The 25,078-nt window shown below is 35.1% G+C and overlaps 1 protein-coding gene across 12 annotated transcripts in view; it reads right to left on the reverse strand.

The window, feature by feature from the left end:
* ARB2A (ARB2 cotranscriptional regulator A) overlaps window positions 1-25,078 on the reverse strand; it is a 500,239-nt gene that overhangs the window by 109,262 nt on the left and 365,899 nt on the right. Inside the window, exon 11 of one of the 12 annotated variants that reach the window (XM_063665005.1) lies at window positions 12,642-12,857. The exons of the other annotated variants lie outside the window; for them this stretch is intronic. Coding sequence (XP_063521075.1) covers window positions 12,796-12,857 — 62 coding nt within the window. The 3' untranslated portion in view covers window positions 12,642-12,795. Of the gene's footprint in view, window positions 1-12,641; window positions 12,858-25,078 lie in introns of those variants that run through there. 12 annotated transcript variants of the gene reach the window in all.

A 25,078-nucleotide genomic window follows, 5' to 3' on the forward strand; every position in this document is an offset into this window, starting at 1 on the left:
TCTTGTTCCATAAAGGGTTTGGGGATGTACAAAAATGAACCCAGGCAGGACTTCCGAAGATAGCAAGTGAAGAAGTTGGCAAATCTTCTTCCCCTGAACAACTAAAAAGGTGGCAAAATTGTCAAGTACAACCATTTCAGCACTCCAGAAATCAACCAAAGCAAAAAAACAAACTGAGAAATGTTTATTCAAGGAAATCTGCTGTATTACAGGTAAGGGCAGTGGCAATCTGTGGGGAGCAGCTCAGTAGCACAGCAGTGCTTCGAGCATGACTGGCTGTGAAAACCTGCAGCTTCGCTGCTAGAAGGGGCTGACTTGATTTACAGTAGAAGGAGAGACACCCATGCCCAATCATGTTATCCTCAAGTAAAGCAAACTCAGTGGGAAACCAACCACAAAAGCCCCAGCCCTGCTAGTCTGAGGTTGTGGTCTTGCTTGGGGCGAGCAGTAGACCAGTAGACTAGCTAGAAATTCAACAGGGAGATTCTGGAAATGAGTGAGAGGCTGAGAGACTAGATGAACTCCTGCACATTCCTAGCTGACTGAGAGGATGAGTGCTGGGACAGAAGTCCCAGGATAGCCTGGTAGAGAAGGAAAGCTAGGGCAGACTCGGAAACTTTGAATAGACTCGTAACTCAAACACGGATCCATCCACAGAGCCTTATTAGCTTGGGGTGATTGAACAAAAACTCTGACCATTAGGCTATGTAGGCAAAGAGGTTATTATCTAGGAGCTGGCCTAAAATAAAATTAAAATTGAAAACAAAACAAAACAAAAAAACCCCACCGAGCTATCAACATCTACATTTTGAAGAGGGGAGTCTGCAGACTAAGTCCAGGTAAGTTTCTGAAAACAGAAGAAAACAAAAGACCAGAAGCAGCAAAAAAGATCCTCAAGGCAAATGAATCAGAATCTACAGTTGCTCTCATTACTCCTGTTCAACATTGTACATGAGGTTGCAGCCAGTACAGTAAGGCAAGAAAAGAATTTAATGGCATATATATTAAGAAGGAAGATATACACGGTTTTTACTCATAGATGTTATGGTCCTGTATGTAGAAAATCCTAAAGATTCTATTTAAAAAATCTAGAACAAGTTTTAGCTAGGTCACAAATACAGAATCAACATGCAAAAATCAACTTTAATTCTCAAACTAGCAATAAACAATTCAAAATTGAAATTAAGAAAAGAATTCCACTCAAGAAATAGAGGAAATAATCCTAAAATTTATATTGAACCACAAAAGACATGGAATAGCCAAAGCCATCCCTAGCAGAAAGAACCAAACTAAAGGGATCACATTACCTGACTTCAAATTATACTACAGAGCTATAGTAACCAAAACAACATGGTACTGGCATAAAAACAGACACATAGACCAATGGAACAGAATAGAGAACCCAGAAATAAACCCATACATCTACACTGAACTCATTTTCAACAAAGGTGCCAAGAACATACACTGGGGAAAGGACAGTCTCCTCAATGGTGCTGGGAAAACTGGAAATCCATACGCAGAAGAATGAAACTAGACCCCTATGTGTCACCATATACAAAAATCAAATCAAAATGGCTTACAGATTTAAATCTAAGAGCCAAAACTATAAGCCTACAAAAAGAAAACATTGGGGAAAGTCTCCGGGACATTTGACGGGGAAAAGATTTCTTGAGTAATAGCTCAAAAATTCAGGCAATCAAAGCAAAAATGGACAAATGGTATCAGATCAAGTTTAAAAGATACTGCACAGATAAGGAAACAATCAACAAAGTGACAATCCCCAGAATGGGAGAAAATATCTACAAACTGCCCATCTGACAAGAGATTAATAAACAGAACATATAAGGAGCTCAAACAACTCAATAGGAAAAAAAAATCTAATAATCCAATTTAAAAATGTACAAAAGATCTGAATAGACATTTCACGAAAGAAGACATACAGATGGCCAAGAGGTACATAAAAAAATGTTCAATATCACTAATCATCAGAGAAATGCAAATCAAAACTACAATGAGATATCTTACTCCAGTTAAAATGGCTCATATCCAAAAGACAGACAATAATGAATTTTGGCAAGGATGTGGAGAAAGGGACACCCTTGTACATTGTTGGTGGGAATGTAAAATAGCACTACCACTGTGGAGGTTCCCAAAAAACTAAAAATAGATCTACCATATGATCTAGCAATCTCACTGCTAGGTATATGCCCCAAAGAAAGGCAATCAGTATATTGAGGAGATATCTACACTCTCACTGTAAAAACATACTATAAAATTTTCATTGTCCATAAGATAAAAAGAAACAACTGGTGAACTGGTGAAGCACTGAATTCTAGGGAAGATTTCTCCTGTGGGTCCTCCTAAGAGAGGACCTCATGAAATATAGGGAACTACTTCCTTTAAAATAGCAGCCCTCTCCCCATGGTGAGCCCTGAATGGTTTACAGGGGTGAGGAGATAGTGATCCTCAGCCCTCAGTGGCCAATAGGACTAGGGGCAGCTAAAGCCCTGTACCTGTGGCCTCCAGCCTTTAGCAGTTCCCTGCAACTATACTAGGATGCTGGAAAAATATATTTTTTGTAATATGTGCCACAAAATAAAAAGCACTTTGTCTAAAAGATATCTGTAACATCTGTAACATGCAGTTTCATATCATTTTCTTTTAACAAGCTGATTACAAAACAGAAATACAATTCGTTAAAACATTTCTGCAGGGGCCAAAGATGTCCAGTTATATTTGATATCTGGCTCCATTTATCCCATAGTATTATATGTGGCTACTAAATGCATCTGAACTCCTTTTAGGTGGCATTTATGTTAATGAGTTTAAATTATTTATTAACAAGGTCAGCTTTATTCACCACATGACCAAGTTTGGCCAAATGGACTGGTGGTGCTGCCAGGTGCAAATATGCTTCCCAACACTTCAGAAACTCTGAAAGCCTCCCTTCTACAAATCCATTTCTTTACATGCAATTTTTAAGCTCACTGTAAGCACAGATGAACTACACTGCATAATCACATATTCACATTACTTATTAGAAAGTGACCTTAGATTAAAAAAAAATTATAGATGATTTTTAGTTTGAACCTTCTCCTTCCCCTCATTTTAAGTTAATTCCACACAGGGTGACTATTTCTAATGTGTGTCACTGGAGTGCATTAAGATTCTACCCTTCAGAATTTTTACAAGGCATGAAATTTCAGGTAAAATTGCTGGTACTGAGACCCACCAGTAAGGGCTATGGCTTATGGCTCCATATAGTCTCCTGGTCACCTGCAACTCTTACTCAGGAGAATATTCCTATTGGAGTTTTCCCAATAAATATGACTTTGAAGATCTAGCCTTGATAAGTACATTATTCAATCTTTATGGTTCTTTACCCCATTAGTCATATCACTGCACCAGAGTTACACCAGCTACAGACAGTAAAATCATCTTACATATTAATTTCCCATATGGCACATCAGATCCCTGAATCAAGAATTCCTGTTTTACATAAAAAATTTAGGTTCTTGCCTATATAACCACAATATTCCATTTAATTATAAAGAAATTCCATTCCTCCCTTAATTAACTTTTACTATCTATAAAAGTGAAACAAGAGGCTCGTACTCTACTTATATGTACATTACAATTACTTTTGTGAAAAAAATCTACAAATACACTTGTATTTCTAAAGTGTATATATAATCAAAAGAGGATTTCAGAGAAAAGTACAAATGTGAGGACAGCAAACAGGAAAAAGTAGTACATGAGTATTTAGCACTTACGGATAGAACTTAAGCAAAAACTACAGCTAAATTTTTTTAAAGCACCTTTAAGTCTCTTTATTAATTTAAAATTTATTACAAATACACAACTGCATTCTGATGCAGTCCCCTTAAGTCATCTTGTTAAATTTTGTCATAACATGTGTTACTGTAGTTCTACACTTTTACCTTTGCACTTTGTAGTGTGTAGCAGAGCACCATAATTAACCACTGGTAGGTAGTGTTTACGTTAGTTCTCAAAAGGTTAAGAAGCTGATTATAGCTAAAATCAGCTTTGCCTGAGGCTTCAGGGGCTCTGTGTAATCAAATTAGACAAGCAGGGCACAGTGTCACCTAACACAAACCAGTGGCACTTTCTTCTTTGCACTGATCCTTCCCCTCGCCTTTTTTTTTTTTATTATTAGGGAAACAACTCATGCTTTATGCTTTTACCAGATAATTTTGAAAGACTTGTTCCTAATAAATTTGGCATGCAATTTCCTAAGATGTCCACTTCTTTAAAAGAAATGAGAACATGTAGAGAAAATTTTGAAAAAAAAATGCTTGTTAGAAAAGAAATTTACATTTAGAGACAGATTTTTTAAAGAAAGTATTTTCACAAAAGGCAGGTGACAACACAACATTATCACATGTACATAATATTATGGACACTTCCTAGCTTTAGACAGACTGTCAGTTTTGTTTTGCAGAAAACCACACAATGGCTTATCTGCTTCAGAGAACTTTATAAACATGATAGGTAACACATTAGCATTTCTAAGAAACCATGGGAACCCTCTCTGCTGAGTGATAGCTCATCATTTCTCCATCTCTACTCTCTGAAGCTGGGCAAGGTAAACTATATAATAGATATATTTAAGAAGGAGGTTTAATAAGGTGAAGAGAAGAGCAAACTAGCCCTACTTCAGAGACCCTCTACAAGATTCTATATTTAAATGCAGAAAGATGTATTAGCCAAGTATAAATCTTGCTACCTTTGAGTCTAAAAAGAACAAAATAATGAACACTAAAGAGAATAAGAAAGAACAGCAATGGCAAATTTAAATAAAAATCTAGAATATTCTTCTCAGCAAAATTTATAAACTACTGTTAAGAGATAACATTTATTACATCTTTATCTTCCTGTATTTGACTTTGAACTTCTGGTTCAAATTCTACATATTTATTACTTTGCTTGAAATACGGAAGCAAAATAAATGTAAACATCCTACAAATGAGTGATCAAGAGAAAATGAGTTTTGCTAATGATTTATTCAGAGCAATAAAATCAAAACTTGTTATTTTAATTGATTAAGTCATAAAGAGTTCCTGGAAAAGTCAAATCTTGCTATTTGCACAGTCAGACAATTTCTGCTAAACCAGCAGTACTTAACAAATTCACATGTGGTTAGTTTGTCTTGCCATAGCTGTATATCACATTTCTGTACTATAAGCTGTGCCAAAAAAAAAAAAAAAAAAAAATCAATATGCCAAGTTTAACAAAAGGACAGGAAACATGATGTTCTCCTATATTTTCAATGAACCTCAAATGACTCTGCTGTTCATACTCAGTACAATTTATGGCTGAGAAATGTATTCTTCAATTGAAAAAAAATCTACAATGGAATGAATTATATAAATTCAGAGTTGAAGTTCTGCCTTATTCCATAATAACAATTTATTTAGAAGATTCTGACATTCTGATTCAATGTGCACAGTATAATCAGCCATTCAGAGGCATATTTTTTTTTCTTGATGAAGGATGAAGTACTGTATATTCTTTAGATCAAAGAAATGTATACTATTTATGATAATACTTTGATATACATATTTAATTTAGGTTTTAGAGACTTTTTTTCTAATTTCTCTTTTCACATGTGAAATATATGATGAGATGGTATCTATTGAGCAAATGCTTTAAATCATAACACAAAGAAAAAAATCCCAGTGGATCCTGAGCTACTGCATTGGTTAACTGATTCTAGATTTTACATCGTCTTTTACTGCTGCAGAAGTACATTATGTGTGGAAGTAGATTAGGATGAAAATGCTGAGAATGAGGTAGGAGTGGTCATGACCAATAGGTCAGCACCGAGCGGTGCCACTTCTGCCTTCTCAACTTAGTGATGTGGAACTAAGTGTGGCAAAACAACCAGAAAGTTGGAGTTCAGCCAAACTATTCAGAACTGTTACCACAGTCGCTTTTTTTTGTTTGTTTGTTTTAAAGTAAAGGAAGAATTGGCTTTGGAATCTTTAAAACGGCCATATACATAGAAAAGTGCAACAATACACATACACAGAGGAATTTATTTACACTTGTGAAAAATTCTTCGGTAATTTTTCTTCATTCTAATAACCAGAGGTAAATGGATTAATGACAGCTGAAAAAAGTATGTCACTGATGAGTACTGAAGGTATAAACTGTGATATAAAACATACTCAGAGAACTGCACTTGTTCCTAACTTTCTATTAATGTGTCATTTATAAGACGAATTTCACTCATAGATTAAGGCAGCATTTAAAAAAGAATAGGCATAAATTCCTGATATTAATGTTGCTATAAATGATTATTTCTGTATAATTCATATTCTTTTTTTTTTTTTTTTGAGATGGAGTCTCGCTCTGTCGCACAGGCTGGAGTGCAGTGGCATGATCTTGGCTAACTGCAACCTCCACCTCCCGGGTTCAAGCGATTCTCCTGCCTCAGCCTCCTGAGTAGCTGGGATTACAGGTGTGCACCACCATGCCCGGCTAAGTTTTGTATTTTTAGTAGAGATGGGGTTTCACCATGTTGGTCAGGCTGGTCTCGAACTCCTGACCTCGTGATCCACCCACCTCAGCTCCCAAGTGCTGGGACAGGAGTGAGCCACCGCGCCTGGCCAATATTCTTATTTCAAAATAGAGTATGACTCAGCTGGGGGCGGTGGCTCACGCCTGTAATCCCAGCACTTTGGGAGGCCGAGGTGGGTGGATCACTAGGTCAATAGATCGAGACCATCCTCGCTAACATGGTGAAACCCCTACCAAAAATACAAAACAAAATTAGCCAGGTGTGGTGGCGAGCACCTGTAGTCCCAGCTACTCGGGAGGTTGAGGCAGGAGAATGACGTGAACCCAGGAGGCAGAGTTTGCAATGAGCCGAGATTGTGCCACTGCTCCAGCCTGGGCAATGGAGTGAGACTCCGTCTCAACAAAAAAAAGAATATGGCTCAGAATAGTGATAGGAAGTTTTTTGTATCCAAAACTCAGAATAACAGAACTTGGAGAAAAAATATATCAAGGCATACAAATCATAATTTAATGTATGTTAAAGTAGATTCTTTAACGTCTGCAACTACACTAACAGTCATATATAATCCCCAGTTACTTGTAAGGCCCTATAATTTGTTCCCAGGAAATGAAAGACTTAACACTTCCGAAAAATGTCTAATTGTAACAACAACAACAACAACAACAACGTCTGTCCATTTTACTTCTAAGGAGTGGTTTCTTAATGAGAAGTCATATCTTAACATGTTACTGATTTTTGGCTAAACAGTGATTCAGATTATTTTTCTACCTTTATTTATTTAATGTTTCCTAGCTTTTTTCTCATCTCTCTAAAGGTTCTTTGGTAGTATCTCTTTCTATTTCACTGGAAACCATCTATTAATGAGATTTCCCTATCACTTTACTGCCAATAAATCAAACCTACTGATTCACTTCTGATGCAGATGCCTGATTTCCATTCTTCAGGCAACACTGACAGTTCTCTCTTGGATGTCTTCTGTAGATATCCTATCATTTCTTTAAACTCAATGGGTGGAGCTCATCTTAACTTTTTCTAGCACTCTTTCATTTTTGCAGCATCACTGGATATCCTCACTTCTTGCCTGCCCACACGGGAGATTTCTCCATAACTTTTATATTCCTTAAAATGTCAAAACCTTCATAAAATTATCCTGAGTTTTCTACCATGGCTGTTGTCTGTAGGCCAAAATAAACCAGCTGTTACAAGCTGAAACATTTGATCTGTTTGAGCTCCTAGGCTATAGAGTGCTTATTTAATTCTGTCTGAATTAAGGCATTAGAAAAGAATCTTAGAGCTGCAAAGTATAGAAATCATCTACCTAACCATCTAATATTTAAAAGATTACAGATCCAGAGACGTTCAACTGGCCCAAAGCCACATATAGGTTAGTGATTCTCATCTTTTTGCATTCATCATGTGTTTTTTTAGTCCTCTGCAATTATTATGCTCCTCAAAACAGAACTGGGGAGAACAATCAATTAAATTTGCCACAGATAACATTTCTAACACTTCTAGCCAGCATATTCTTTCTATTTTCACTATTATATCTTCCATGCACTTTTTCACCACATCTCAAGGTGATGATTCTCTGATTCTCCCTTTCTTATCTGCCTGTTAAAACATATGTGCGAGGCTCTTTTGCTTACAAGCTGCTGTGATCACATTATTTCCTTGTAGAAACGGCTTATTAAGTCAAACTGAACATTTCCAAATATCCATCTACTATCTATCTCCAAAACCTAAAATTTTAGCATCTCATGTTTCCTATCTGTTTGGTTCCCTTTCTTTAAGTAATACAGATAGAAAATCCTTTGGTTTCTACTTCAGCACTCCGAAAATTCGTTGAGCTTCTTTTCTCATTTTCCTTATGCTTACTTTTCTAAGCACTTCAGAGTAGGTTCCTCCTCTTCCAATCTTCAGCACCAAAAGAGATGTGCATCATTTTTGCTGTTTTCCCTTATCTGCTCAGGCCATCATGCCGTTTCCTTTTCAAATCCTGTCAGGATACCCGTTTATGAATTCTTTGTAAAACCCATCTAATTACTGGACTGCAGTCAACAGCTATCGCTTAATCTTCAATTCTGTTTCCTCATATCCTTTAATTTTAGAAACATAGAACCCTAGAATTGAAGTAGATATTAAAGATGCTTTATTCTAATCTATCCAATGTAAAAATTCCCTCTATCAAATTCTTGAAAAGTGGTTATTAAGCCTTCATTTGACTGCTTCAAAAGACGGAAAGCTTGCCAGTTTACAATGCAGCCCATTCCATTTCTTAAAACAATTCAATCATTATATTGAGCCTCTTTAGTTTCCATAATCCACAATCAAAGCCTTTGTCATAATGTCTATTTAGAACCTCATCTATAGTTCAGGGTTAAGATCAGCTAAATCATTAAGTCTTCTCTGAGTTCTTTTGGTGCCATATCTTTAAGATCTGGATGCTATTTATTCAGTCTCAAGAGATGCTTTCCCCCAGTGGTATTGAACATTTACCACCAACTGTGCCAAATAATTCAATAATATAAAAATTTCAACTGGACCATTAAGACAAAAAATGAAAATTTTCAACTGATACTAGCTCTATAGTTTTCCAAGAAACTGGTCTGCATAAAATGTTAGTAACTTGTGATAAGGTAGTGAGTTGGTTAAAAGACTAAGACAAGCTCGAATGCTAATATATTAACTTTAACAGAGCAAGAAAACTATATACCCATGAGACTTTATTTCTCTTGCTTAAAAAGTAATTATATTTCAGGCATTTATGATGAGCAATCTGTGTTTTGGTTTTCCTACTTTTTACTTTGTTAAAAGTCAAATAAGTGCCAGACTCACTGTTTTCTTTTTCATTGTGTGATGCCTAACTAAAGTGGTAGGTGTATACCCACCTTCATGTGTATATTCTGCTTCTGAAATAAAATGGATGAAAAACATTATATTTAATGTCAACATACTCCAAAGCCTTGTTGTGAAAGGCACAATTTTGAAAAAAGTGAATAAATGAATAATATAGTTTACTTTAATAGTATAATCTTAAGATTAAGGAAACAGGCTAATTCTCTCAACTGGTTTAAGTTTCATTGAAAGGGTAGTTTTTAATTTGATAGGTTTGTAAAGGGGGAAGGCAGGAAGCAGAGGGGTGGAACCTAGTGAGGCAGCTCTGTAAGATGAATTGCTGTCAGGGTGAAGCGGCTGGTTACAGTAATAGCTGGAAACCATAAGTGTTACAGGCTTTGAAGTCAGTTCAGCTTTGATGTCTTACTCTCATAGTTAATCGCAAGATAGTATGGAAGGGGCAAAAAAATAAGGCTTTCTAATACTGTGCTTGGTGTCATTGCTCAGGAAATCCTAGCATGAAAAAAGACTGGTGTCTGTGTGAACTTTAAGTGTAGCATTATTCTGCTCTTTTTTTAAAAAAGTTCTTAAATTATTGATGCACTAATTACCATATTTGTTACTTTGAGGCAAGTACATGGACATGTAGGAACATGTGTTACTAGAACATGTCAATCAATCAATAAGGATACACATTAATAATTATTTGGGTTTGTTATCATGCTAGGTATTGCTCAGATCAAGTTATATAGCTGTGGTTCCTAACATTGAGGAACTTATTAGCTGAGGACTAGTAATCTTGCTGCAGGAAGTTAAAAATTCACAGGAAGGCGCCTTAGACATCATCTAATCCAAGACCAAAGTCCAAAGAAGATGGCCTGTTCTGGAAACAAGAGATCAAACTGCCAAGTATACACATAAATTAAATAAACCACAATAAATAGATAATATGAAGAAATGAAGGGATAAGAGCATCTTGTGAGTTCTTGGATAGAAGAAAAATTATAGGAATTTCATGTTTCAATAGAGCATTGTTTCCCTATTAATTTGTGTAACACTTTTATGTATTTTGCTATATGCAGAAACTACCAGCACTACTAAAATACCTAGCATTTCCTTCACCTCAACTCACTTTCTCTATTTGCCTAGTCCCAAACAATAACATCCACTACATGGGTTTTGTGTTATTCTAATACATATTAGAATAAACAAATAACTATTAAAATAAAAAGCAGTTTACCTATGAGCCACCAGTGGTGTATGTATAAAACATGAAGGCGGAGGATTCATGGGAAGAATACATCTTTATTATTTCTTTGGGTACTTAAATAAGAACTATGGATTTAAAGTCTGTGCTCTTAAAATATTTAAATGCGTCCTTAATGTGTGTTCAGTGACCTAGATAATCTGAATTTAAAATACTCTTTTCTTTGGGGTTGTATGGTTTGATCCTTCTCATCTTAAAACTTTGTTTAGTTATTGGGACCTACTCCAACTTACTTTATGCACAGTAAATAATGTGTACTTTTAAAAAATCTATAACGTATATCATAATAATGACAGCCTGAGATTAAGACTGCAAAATAAAAAGCTGAAAGGGAAAAAGTTTCCTTTTGACTTTTTCTCAATAATGCTATCTTGCTGCCTGTTGCTTTAAAAGAAAAAAAAACTTTCTAGCTCTTCTAGGTAGAAACTAACTACAGGAACAACCTTACATATATTACTTTAATGGGAAAAGAAAAAGAATGATTAAAGTTCTGGGGCATTCCTCTAGTTTATGTGTTGGTATCACATTAGAGGAGGAAGCCAAAGCCAGATACTAGAAGAAAGGGGTTAACTACACCTCATGGAAGCAAGAGGTTATTCCTCTGTTACATTCTTATCCTTTAACTGCATTAGAATTGACTGTAAACATAGACAAAAGCCACTGGTGGGCAATTAAATTTGAAGAAGTAGCCCATAAAAACTGGAATATTCAGCATGTATTACAATCAGTTACACAACATCTGATTTAATAGTTGGATTTTAAGCGTTCCTCTTATAATACATGTTAAATGTTCTCAACAAATCATATTCTATAATGCAGTAAAATGATAATTTCAATGTAGTCTAAGGCTGGCAGGACAAGAATATTAAAGCAAATTAAACCATAATCTTTCATTTACATTTAGAGGTTAAAAATCTGTAGTCATTTGTGACAAGAGCTTTCAAATGAATTTGCCATTCCCAAAGTCATCTCAGTAGACAGGAAGGAGGAACTTGGCATGTGACCAACAAATTATGAGAGAGCAACACCTCAAGGTTAGAGGGCGCTGACGACTTCAACAAATCTCACCAGCTAAGGCAACAGATTAAGCTGGGGGATAGGATGCCCTACAACCTTAACCTGTTAATACCTTTAAATTCTTAAGAGTGACCCCTGGTCTGCTTTCATATTAGTTGTTAGTTACACTAATTACAGCTTAACTGGTATTGTTGGCACCAGTTTTTCTCCCAAAAGACATGTAGAGAAAGGTTATCTCTAATAGCTTCAAATAACTTTAGCCAAATTCTGTTGTGCACACAAGGAGCACCTACCTCCAGTTTTGAATGGGTCTTTTATAGACATCAAAGCAAAGACACTAAAAGCAACATGTGTTTGTGGATTCTATAAAGCATTTCATAAAGGAAGTTGTAAAAATAAGAACAGTAACTTCTGTAACTAGAACTTTAGAATGGTTTAAAACAAGGTAATTTGTTTTATTTTTTAATGTTTATTTTCAACAAATAGTGGCTGGTGATGTCATATACAAGGAGCTAGTTATACCTTATCCATGCTAGTGAAGTAAAAATACTTGGCCCATGAAATCCTGTCAAAATTTATGGTTTTTAAAAAGGGATAATGAAATTTCTATCACGATCTTTTAGAGCTGTTTTAAGTTCAACATTTACATTGATGTTAACCTAAGATTCCACGGAGTTGTGCCTAGGATTCCAAAGCCCATTTACAAAGATTCAAATACCATCTGTGAAGGTGCTGTAAATTACTCTGTAATATTAATCTTTAAACAAGGCACTAAATCAGAGTAGAAACATACCAGAGAGATTTAGAGCAAGAGTCATAACTGAATTATTGAGATTAATGTAAATAGCTTCACGTATAAGAATTGCAGGTTCTTAATATCAGACTGTTTTTGCTTTGAATGAAACATAAGATTTCTTCTACATCTTAAAAATAAATTACTGATTTCTAAATCACACTGACACTTTTTTTTTTCATGCAAAAAGAAGAGTAAAAATGATTGGTGAATGGAGTTGTTAACCTAAGGGTGCTCTCAGTTAAGAAATATATTAACAAAAATCTGATGATACAAAATAGACACAGTAGGGAGTAATTAACATTACCAAAAGAAACTTCGTTTTACAAAAGGGAATCTTTAAACCAAGCCTAGTCTTCTCAAAAGATGTCCACCAACAGATACTTGACTTAAATGAACTCCTTGGGGGGAAACAAAGAACAATTTGGGGGAAAAAAGTCAATTATAGTATCACGTGTCATCACATCCAAGACACCATTGATTATAAGATTCATCATTACTTTTTATATCATTTCAAAAGAAAAACATTGCCAATTAAGCTATGGCATGATGCTTTCTTATCACTTATTGCAAGATGTATTCAAACTTTAGCTAGTTAAAATTATGTCTTGTAATTAATGAAATAAAATATTTTATGATAAATTGACTTGTCTATCAATATATCAAATGATGAAATTGTTTTTGTGAGAGCAAGCTAATTTTGAAATATAGTCACTAGGTGATACAGTAATCCTCCCTTATCTCCCAGTGGATGCCTGAAATCATGGATAGTACCAAACCCTACATATACAGTATTTTGTTTTATGCATACATACCTATGATAAAGTTTAATTTATAAATCAGGCAGAGTAAGAGATGAACAACAGTAAGTAATAATAAGATAGAACAATTATCACAATATGCCATCATCACTACTCTTGCCCTTTGGAGTCATTATTAAGTAAAATAACGATTATGTGAACACAAGCACTATGATACTGCCACAGCTGATACAATAACTGAGACAGCTATTAAGTGACTAATGGGAGGGTGGCATATATGAAGTGAATATGTTGGACAAAGGGACGATTAATGTTCCATGAGGGACAGAGAAGGATAGCGTGAGAGTTCATCATACTACTTAGAATGATGTGCAACTTAAAACTTAAGAATTGCTTATTTCTGGAATTTTCCATTTAATATTTTTTGGCCATGATTGACTGTAAGTAACTGAAACTGTGGAAAGCAAAACTGCAAATAAGGGGGGAACTACTCTATTAAATAAGTTTGCTCTATATAAAGCACTGAAAGAACATTAACCATATATTTTCTACCTTCTCTGAGGATATAAGAGGAAGAACAGTAGCTGGTATAGTGATTTTAGTTTGCTTGACTAATTTATTGATGAATTAATACCCCTATTTCTTTCCACTAGGGATTTAAGGTAGACTACAAGAAAATCATAAACAACAAAGTTATTTCAGAAATGAAAAACAGAAAATCAGAACTGGGGAAAAGAACAAAAACAAGAGCATTGTAAGAATTTAATTAGATATAAACATAATTTATGCATAACAATCTAGGTTCTGGATCTTTATTTTTCGCTGCAATTTCAAAATAAAACATGTTTATCAATGAGATTTTAGGGATCCTTTGCCTGAAGCTTAGGAACAAATGAGATGACAAATACAAGGACCTTGCTAATCCCAAAGAATTTCTATAAAACAGATTATTACAATCTACTGTTACTTGTTAAAAAGATAGATACCAAATGAAAGTATGATCAAGACAGAAATTAAATACTGGTAAGAATAACCCCAAAATATTAGCAGCTCTCCCTTAAAAAGATTAAATTGGTTGTACCAGAAGATAAAATAGGATTAATATGAAGAACTAACAGACTAAGTCTCCGTATGCTTACATGTCCTCCTGGTCTGTGGTACCAATGCCAGTAAGCTATCTTAGGATATAGGTAGGTGGATAAGGGGGCTCATGTCAGGGATTACAGGTTCTGAATGAAATGAACAGTACTGCAAGAAGGCCTCCACATAGCAGGCCTCAGGCTTTATGTGGTAATTGGTAGATACAGCAAAAATGACTTGGGGCACTGTGCTAACATTGAGGTCTATTTCAGAATCATAGATTCGAACATCAGTCAAGTGATGGATCAGTTCTAGTGTTTATAATATTGGATCTTCCTGTGTGCAGTATCCTACACTTTCTCTTTTCTCTGTATCAGAAACCTGAGATCTAATTGTGGCCTGTATATTAAATTTTTCAAGAAACTGGAAAAATTGACACAAGGACAATGATGGTGGACATACTCAAAACTCTTCTCTGGGGAAGCATTTCTCTTCAACTCTATATAGTCTTCACTGGGCTGTCAATTATAATACCATGCCCTACCCCCATCCCCCTCATAGATATGGGTACTGGCTCAGGCTGGCCAATCACAGCCTGTCCTAATATGTGACCTCTTTGGCTTCAGTGATATTTAGATGCTAGGGCAGAGAGAAGGCTGTTTCTCTAGGATTATGCTGAATAGAAGTTGCTGCGACTGCCTGTAGATACCCTGCCTGTTTGTGTGAAAAATCCCTTTCTGTGAGAAAGAAAGAATGAGGCCAACAGGCAAAGAAAAGTAGAAAGAGAGATGGAAGGAGTTTGGATGACAGAGTTTGAGTCCCAGGATCTACTGATCCCAGAAGTAGATCTACATCTGGGGTTTTCAGTTTACATGAATCAATACTTTTCTTTTTCTTTTTTGGTAAGAAGCTTAAATTGGGGTTATGTAACTTAAAATGAAGAGTCTGTACTAGAGTACAGTAACTGAAATGAGTAGATTGTATTCAGCTTCTTTTTCAGCACTATAAAACATGAGCTTGATATTCATATATTCATGTTTGAATTCATGTCTACATATTTGAATATGTAAAATTACTATACAGTAAATTATAATAGTGGCATTTTAAAATGCTAATATATGTTTAAGGGCAAGAAGTTTCTAGATTATCCATGTAAATGCTATAGATCACTAAAAGTGGTAGGCAATCCAAAGTTATTCATATTCAGTTTTCTAATACTTCATAATAATGATGGAAGGAGGGGTAGTGGGAGAGAGGGAGTTTATTCTCCTGATTATGTTTTTCTTGGCATAACTAAAAGTAGTTTACATTTGCTGAGAAGATACTAGTTTGGTAGTAGGAAAAAGTGGCATAGAAAATATACTGGGAAACAAGGAAAAGCTAGTCTAAGATTATGGTTTTTTGTGGATAATTTCCCAAATAAACAATGTATTCATAAACAACTGAAAACTAGGTATAGCTATCTCTCGGGTAAGAGAGCAGAAGCATTGGACAATAACAGGGTTAGTACATGCTTTTCCAGAAGACAATGTGAAAATTCATTCTGGAAAAGCATTTACTAACCCTTTTAAACTATAATATTTAAACTATAACATGTAAACCATTTTAAGAGCTGGTTGGAAAACAACTCATCTGGCATTATGACTTGGATGAGCTATATTCTACCTGAAGTTGAGTTACAAATAATTCAAAAACCCTCAGTGTTCTCAGAATAATTACTTAACTTCCATTTTCTAAATATTCTTATTAAATTCCAACATATTTAACTTTTAGGAACCTTAAGCTATGAGGGTATATACCTTCTGGCTCTTCTCTGTAGATGGTAAAGGTCTGAAAAGGCAATTGCCCAGTGGAATGCACTAAACATGAGTCCATTACCTTGAGCAGACCTCTCAAAATTATTCACCTAACATGTTTCATTATATATACTTTGGGGATTATCAGAAGTAAGAGATATTCTTAAGAAATAGATCTATCAGTGCTGGGTTCTAATAGATTTTTGGCCTATCTGCAAAAAAATTCACCTGCTGAAACAATTTATGCTAAAAAGTGTCACTTGTATTTAAAAACAAAGTATGGTGTCAGGACTCATGTGTTTATTCATAGCCACTGACACCAGTGAGTCTGCATGATTTGGGGGAAAAACGAATCTTTTTAGAATCCTGCAGTTTTATACGGACTCATTTTAGAAACTGGACTCTCATTTTAGAAAGTTTTATAAGGATCAATACATACATTAAGGATTTCAGTATTCACAGATGGAAGCAACAGTGGACTTAATAATTACTAAAGATATATATATATATACAGTTTCCTCATTTCACAAAAAAGTATAATTAAGAACTGCATTGTTCTTTATGCCTAAATAGTTTTCAATAATTCTTACAAAGGTGGTTGGTTTTTTTTGTTGTTGTTGTTCTCAGAATGATTCTGACCAGGAGTACATCAATCATTTTAATTTCATATGAGAATACAATGCAGAAGAATTAATTATCTTAAGTCAATTGTTTGATATAAAAATCTATTGATATCTATTTCATCTCCAGTATCGTGCTAGGCATTCTCTCATATAATGAGCTGTGAACAGAAACAGTTTGACTGTGTTCCATGATAATCAACAGAGTTTCTAATCAGATACATGTTTTTGCAAACAAAGGCAAGTAGGCTTTTACTTAAGAGATTGTCTTGTGTCTGGTGGTTTCTTTAATTTGCAAACACTTTTCAGTAGTTTATTTATGAGATTATAATAAACTTAAAGAAACTGATTAACAGTTTTTTTTTTAATCAAAAGCCTGATGAAGACAATTGACTCTTGATAAGAACAGGCCAGTGGATCTGCTAAACCATTAATTTCTCTGGACTTGCTGATCCATGGTGCCAAGGCAAACCATCGAGAAGCTTTACACCAGTACTAAATTACATTAGTTCCTGGAAGAAAGGCCGTTAGAACCTTAGAACTTAGTATTATGACTTAGGCTATTTGACATAAGTCAATATAAAAACCAGTCACAGGAAGAATGACTTTTTGTTTTGAATGACAACAACAACATCATTAACAAAAGTGCTACAATTAAATAAATTATCTATTGTGTTGTTCAATGTCTTTTTGAAAGACTGATATATTAATCTTCAATGTTAAGAAAATATTTCTTCTCATGCATTTTGGAAGGCTCAAGTAATTATATACTGAGAACTATATAACTTTTTGGCTATGGCTGTATTTTTACCACTACATTTAACTCTTAATTGCAGTAACAAATTACAGTCCAGATTTTCAGTCAAAATAAACTCCCTTCACTTTTCCTCCCCTTCCTGACTTTTGGTCATCTCTCTCTTGCTCTCTGTCTTTCTTCTCTCTCTCCTCACCTCCCTCCACTCCTAGTTATCCTTTACGTTGTTCCCTGTTCTTAAGAATGTTTCCATATATTTCCACTGAGTTCTTTGCTCCTTTCTTTGTGTTGTTCCTCTGCCCATTCCTCTAACACTGGCCGCTTGGTGATGTAATCCTTGATTTTCTCACTTCTTTCCTCTCTCAAGCTTATGTGCTTCTTGTCTAATTCTGAATCTTTAGTGCCTAGCCCTTAACAGGTGCTAATTAGATATTTGGTCACTGAGGATGAAGTATAGAGGTACAATGTTACTGCTTACATGAATATGAAGATGCAGAGCCTGGAGGAAAAGCAGGAGTTGGTTTGGGACCACAGCAAGGATGTCTGGGAAATGGCCAAACATTGCTATGGTGAGTATTATCATTTTGCTTGTCGTGTCCTGGAGTACTACGTATGGTCTACATAGCCCATATTTCAAATAATATACTTAAAATATGTATACTGATATGTGTATGTACGTTTTTAGGAGAACAACATAAATGAGAAATCAAATAATTGCTTATACTTTTAAAAGTTAATAATATTTGCAGGAAAATTAGCAATATAAAATGTCTAGTTAGATAATGTAATAAAATGAATATGCACATCTGTAATTAGGATAGGTAGTTTTATGGTGAATCTTAGAATGCACATGAGAGTAAACATGCTAAAGATTTATAAGATGTTCCACTGAATACATGGAATCGTTACTGTCCTCATTAAAACAATAATTAAAAAATCTACACTTACATTTTAGTAGAAAGTGGTATTTCATTTATATATGGTTTTATTTCAACTGTAGTATCACTGGATCAACTGTGAGAAAATATTTAAATCTCACAAATTCAAGCACCTTCTGTTTCTTAAATGTTCACATGGTGTATATATGTGCACAGAGAATGTTCACTAAATAAATTGTTTACTGACTAATGCAAGAAACTCAGTTTAAAAATAAAAATGATACAATTTTTTATGGTGCATGCCATTTCTGGAAACTCAAATAAAAAGGATAAAGATGCTTTCACTTCTCATTTAAAAGTGTTACATTTTTGTTAGTATTTTACTTAAAATTTCTTGGCCCAGAAGACAAAAATTTATGGCTGCAGATTAACTACTTTAATGATGTGACACAGAAGCAACAAAACGTTCTTTTTTCCCTATGGTGTTGGAGTGATTGGCTTTTCAGGGGAGTAAAGAATAACACACTAAATCCCTGTATGGGAAGTTTTTTTTTCCCCCCATCTCTTCTCTTTGGTTTAAATGTCAAAGGTAATACATATTTAGCAAGCAGACTGGTGCCAAAAAAAAAATGTTTGAAATGAGGTGATCATTTATAATATCTGTATTATTTAATGGTTGATTATTACAGAAATATTTACAGTAAATATATGTAAAAAACTTAGTGTCTACTTGGATTTAGCAATATTATTAAAACTGTTTATGAAAACAGTCACTGTCTAAACTTGTTCTCTTCTGTTTTAGCTCTGCTTTTCATAAACACAATGACAAATTAAAGGCAAGTCACCTGACTGTTCTGTACATTAGCTTGATAAACTTAGTGGCTGACAATTCTTAGCAAAAAGTGACACAGCTTTCTTAATAAGTTCACATATCAACTTTTCTGGGGAAATTTAAGAATCATATCTCTATCAAAATATCAAAATTTTCTTCCTAATATAAATGAGACTCATTTTACTGATGAGAGTTCAATTGTCCTGCTCCAAAAATACAGATAAATAAGAAGTTACTGTAGTTCTTCAGCCCAGAAGGTTATTGGTTGGGAGAGAAGAAATTTTATCTTTTGTAAAATTTTCCTGAGAAGATAACCCTAGAATGGTGGTATTATTTGAATGCAGATCTGGGACTATTTGACTCTGTGGCAAATACCCTTTCCTTTCCATCATACCTAACCTTATTTAACTCCTTTGTAGGAAACAACAAAGTCTCTCTGCCTTTCCAAACCTATCCCTGATCACCTTTTTTTTCTCTACAGTAGGGGCAGTAGGTGTTATCAGGTGAATTGTGTCCCCCACCAAATTTATGTGTTGAAGTCCCAAGCTCCAGTATCTTAGGATGTGACTGTATTTGGAGATAGGATCTTTACTGAGGTAATTAGGTTAAAATGAGGTCATTAGGGTAGGTCCTAATGCAATATCATTCACAAAAAGAGGAAATAGGGACAAACACATATACAGAAGGAAGACAATGTAAAGATACAGCGAGAATACAGCCATTTACAAGCCAAGGAAAAAAGCCTGGGCCAGATCCTTCCCTCAAAACCCTCACAAGGAACCAACCCTGCCCACAACCTCATCTCAGACTTTTAGCCTCCAGAACTGCATGAAAATAAATTTCTGTTGTTCAAGCCACCCAATCTGTGGTACTTTGTTTGGCAGTTCTAGAAAACTAACAGCGTGGCATACTGAAACAAATTCTCTTTCAATTAAAAAGGTACACGTTAAGATTTTCCACTACTCAATCAATAATACTCAAACTTTTAAAGCAGATCCAGGAACATTATCATCCATTCTAAAATAATGAATCAACCCAATGCATCTTATACACTGCCCTGGCCACTCAACCTAGTCCTAGAAGATGGTCTACATTATACATCCTGAAAGGAAAAGGAAGACTACTTGTTAAGCAATACAGTTATTCCTTTGAAGAAGAAATGACATTCAGGCTGTACAGTTTTAAAAAAGAATATTGATTTTTAAATGCAGTGAAATCTCAGGAAGGCCCCAACGTTTCCTTTTCCAACCACAGTCTTTGGCAATAGAAGAGCTGATAGCAGCAAGTGAAGCTAGTTTGTATTTTGTCATTTTGTTGGAAGCTGCAGGAAGAAAACCTAAGTCCAAGGTTCAAGACCAAAGTAGCTAATTCTGCCTCGTAGCTATGCTCCTAGCCGGAAAGTGAGGAGGCACAGTGGCAGCTTAACAGACTGTTTTCTAGCCCCTTCGATAAACCATGTAGCCTCTCCCAAAGCTTCCTGTCATGTTTCTCTTCACTGGTGTAGCCATGATCATGCTAATGACTTGTTTTAAGGATTTCACTGGGTATTGGGGTGGATTCAGTTCATGACAGTTCATCTTTCATCTGGCTGGGGATGTAATCACAGGAACTGACCTTGCCTTCCAACTTAGAAATCCATAGAGCTCATTTATATTCATTTGGTTTCTTCAAAAATGACAAGCAAAGAAGATTCTACTGTGTTAAAATCAGAATTTTGATATTTTCAAATGCTTTTTAAAATTGAAAAGTGAACATTCAGAAACATGAAAATGATTTGGGCTTACATTATATTCTAAATATGGGTTAACTACAGAGGTATATAAACACACTAATTGTAATTGTAAATTACCATGTTGTGCAGAAAAACAGACATATGGCAGGTGTCTTCACTCACTGTGCTACACTGAAGCTCTTTAACATTAATGGGCCTCTGATTTAAAAAAAAAAAACCCAAACCTTAATTTTTAGCAATGTTTTTCTAATGTATATGGCTCCGTACTCCTCCACTTAGATAATTGCCTTTCTTTTACAGAAACTAAAAATGTGACTAAAAATGAATAGGTCAGATTTACTCTTTTAAATATTGCTTTGTAAGGAGAAATTACTATTTTAGAAACAAAGAAGACTAGGAGAATGTGTATCTTTTGGAACTGTAGATCTCCTAGAGCCTTCCTTTAAAAATATTTCTTGGATGTTTAAAATTGTATAATAAATACATACAGCAAAAATTCTAAAAAAAATCACTAACAATACCAATACCTGTACATACATTTAGATTTTTTTCTCTATGTAATATATCTTTTCAAAATGGTATGAAGTTTAATAAGTTGTTTTGCTTCATTCAACAATTTAATCTGAACTTTCTATTAAAACTGTGGTTCTATAATATAATTTTAACTTTCTATCATGTTTAATTTTATTTACTTAACCCTTTGTTAAACATTTAGGTTGTTTCTAATTTTTTGTTGTTAAACTTTTTAAAAAATTTCTGCATGACCACTCTTTTTGCTAAATCCTTACACACACACACAAAATTATTTTCTCTTCTTTCCTTTTTTTTTTTGAGACGGAGTCTTGCTCTATTGCCAGACTGGAGTCCAGGGGCATGATCTTGGCTCACTGCAACCTCCGCCTCCCAGGTTCCCACCATTCTCCTGTCTCAGCCTCCTGAGTAGCTGGGACTACAGGCATGCATCACCACACCCAGCTAATTTTTGTATTTTTAGTAGAGACAGGTTTTTACCATGTAGACCAGGATTGTCTCGATATCTTGACCTTGTGATATGCCTGCCTCAGCCTCCCAAAGTGCTGGGATTACAGCAGTGAGCCACTGCACCTGGCCACACACAATTATTTGCTTATAAAAATTCTTAAAAGTTGAAATGATGGGCCAATGGAAATGCACATTTTAAAAGCTTTCCATATGAATTACCTAACAGCCTTTCATGAAGGTTGTACCAACTCACTTTCCAATAAATAAATATTTGTTTCTGTTATTTTGCCCACAACCACCACCATGACACTGTTAAATAATTGGCCACCTAAATCTTTACCTTCGAAATTTCCTTAACTATCTTCCTAAGTTTTATTCTTTCAGTTTAGAATCACTTTGTCAAGTACATTTCCACTAGGTTTAATTGCAATGGCTTTGTAGTTTTCACTTTAAAAACACAGTTTGACATAAATAATACCATTTTGCATTCTGAAAAGAATTAATCTTGAATAGATTTTGCCAAGAAAACTAACACTGTTTAGTAGGCAAGACTATTTCTAGAAGAAAGGCATAAACAAAAGTGGCTATTCTGAAAAACAAATCCCCATGAGACCGATTTGGTATAATAAACAAGGATATACAGTGTATCTCTTTCAAAAAAATGAAATTATCAAAACAGATGCTAATTCAAGAAAAAGATCATGCTTTGAAATAAGGGCAGGTATCTAAACACCTCATGATTTCTTAGTGAATAAGAAAACTTATAGGAAAAAGAGAAATTGTTCCTTATGATAAGATTTTAATTAAAGTGTCAAGGATTGATAAAAGTGTAAGAACAAGAAAGGCAATAATCAATACATTATTTAGTCTGAACTTAAAAGACTTATGTAAAATGCAACTCAGGTCCTTCATATGACACTGCGCTGGAGATATCTAGAAAATATAGATTCAAAGAAAACCAGAAATTACCTATTATATAGGTACTGTCAAAGGAAATCATTTGAAAAGGTGGCAAAAGGGAAGGTGCTTCTTAAATTCTGAAACTGTAGATCTAAAGAAGAGTCACGGTCCTCTTTGAATATGTGATGAAGGCTATCAACCATCTTTAAAGAAAATGCATATATGTACAAAAACATTATTCTGCTTATACTCTAAAAGGGCTCAGCATCTTCAGATTAAAAATACTTGCCTTTTCTATAGGAAATACAAGATAACCAAAATGTTTGATAATGAAATATTTTCAGAATGACAGTGAAGATCTACTGGAGTCAGGAGTTGAAAATTATTTTTTAAATTAAGGCAGGGGAAAATCTGGGCAAATATGAAGACTTTGGACTGTTTGACATCTGCCTTTACTAATTATGCCACTGAAATTATTACTAAAGGTATCAATGGCATCTTAGTTATTGACATGATATGGCTTAGTAGATTTCTTTTTCTTTTGCTTTTTTTTTTTGGAGACAGAGTCTCACTTTGTTACCCAGGCTGCGATTCTCCTGCCTCAGCCTCTTGAGTAGCTGGGATTAAGGTGCACACTACCATGCCCGGCTAATTTTTGTATTTTTAATAGAGACGGGGTTTCACCATGTTGGCCAGGCTGGTCTCGAACTCCTGACCTCAAGTGATCTGTCCACCTCGGCCTCCCAAAGTGCTGGAATTACAGGCATGAGCCACCGCACCTGGCCAATGTATCTTGATTGATTTCTTATGTTACTTGATCTCTGTAACATTTAACATTGTTAACTACTTAATAACACAGTCTTGGTTTTCTCCCAACTCTAAGGGTAGTTATTCTTCTGTTTAAGGGATCTTATGATTAAAGTTTCTACATATCATCTTAAATCTCTGAAAAATCTGAAATCACTTCAGTATAAAGGTTTCCCTAAGGTCCAGCCTTTTCTCTTTTCACAGCAAGTCAAGAAATATAGTGATGGAAAATCTTTTAAATTATGTGAAGCTGATTAGTGACACATAGAGGCTTTGCCTAAGCAGAGGTGGGGCAGCTGTGTCAATGATGCAGCTATGCGGGGGCTGAGATGGACTCTAGGAGCTGTTCCCTGAGATTGAGAGCTCATCACAATTTCTCCACATCTGTAGAGGCTGCAGAAGAACTGAAGGAGTAGCTGAGGTCAGCGCCTCTTTACAGCTCTTATGTTCACAACACAATTAGAGTTGTTTATTCTGGCATTCAACACGGTCTGACTCTGCTGAAACATCTCCTTTCCAAGGCTTTCCAGAAGGGCTGTCTAGGAAAAGGATGAAATGGAGTTGGTGCTGTGTGACTTTTAATGGGATAATCCAATAGCAAGTGATTAGTCACCTATTGAATCTAAAGCTAAGCAATTAGGATTTGGCTCTATTTTCACTAACTTATGTGGATCCTCAGTGCTCTACCTTTAGACACTGACAAGAAGAAAAAGCATACATTTGTTAAGCTGGGTCCCTGTAGCTTGTGTGGAGGAAATGGTCTCACTGGGATGTTGAAAGCTGGGATCAGAGACCCAGGCACTAATTCAGATTCTTCTGCTTGATGATGTTGTGGATTCACCATCACTGAGTTTGGTCCAAGAACCAGAAGAAGCTTAACATCTCCAAACATTCTCTTAAATGGAAGCATTAAGAGCAGACATTAAGTTTTTCTTGAGCATTGATGTAGCCCTAAGGATAAAAAAGCTGTAGTGTGGAATTCATTTCCACACTTTTTATCCAGTGCCGTATTTTGGGCATTGTCATCAAGGACGCTGGACCATGGGAAGCTGTGCTGATATATACGGTTCATTTACACCTGCTTTGTGGCCATCATATTTCCAATGTGATTCTATACTCTTGAGTAAATAAACTGGGAACTCAAGCTAATCTTATACAAGTGTATATGTGTAATCTTGATACATCTCCATTGTCCACCTGAAACAATACAGCTTATAGGTGTGTTCTGAAAATTAAAGTTGTTACAATTTGTTTATAATTAAGTAATCTTTTTAAAGAGTTAGAAGAATGTAAGTGCAGCATTAATATTTACTTGACTTTTTGTTTTTAAAGTACTTCACCAAAAGTTCATTCCTGAAAGCTGAGCTACATCTGGGCTACTTCATGTTGTGAACTATGGAAGATCTGGTTTAAAACTTATTTTCATCACCCTAGGTAAGTCATTTACTCTTACAAAGATGTCAAGAGAATGAGATCCCTCA

This window comes from Pongo pygmaeus, chromosome 4, assembly GCF_028885625.2.
Source record: "Pongo pygmaeus isolate AG05252 chromosome 4, NHGRI_mPonPyg2-v2.0_pri, whole genome shotgun sequence".
NCBI classification, from domain to species: Eukaryota; Metazoa; Chordata; class Mammalia; order Primates; family Hominidae; genus Pongo; species Pongo pygmaeus.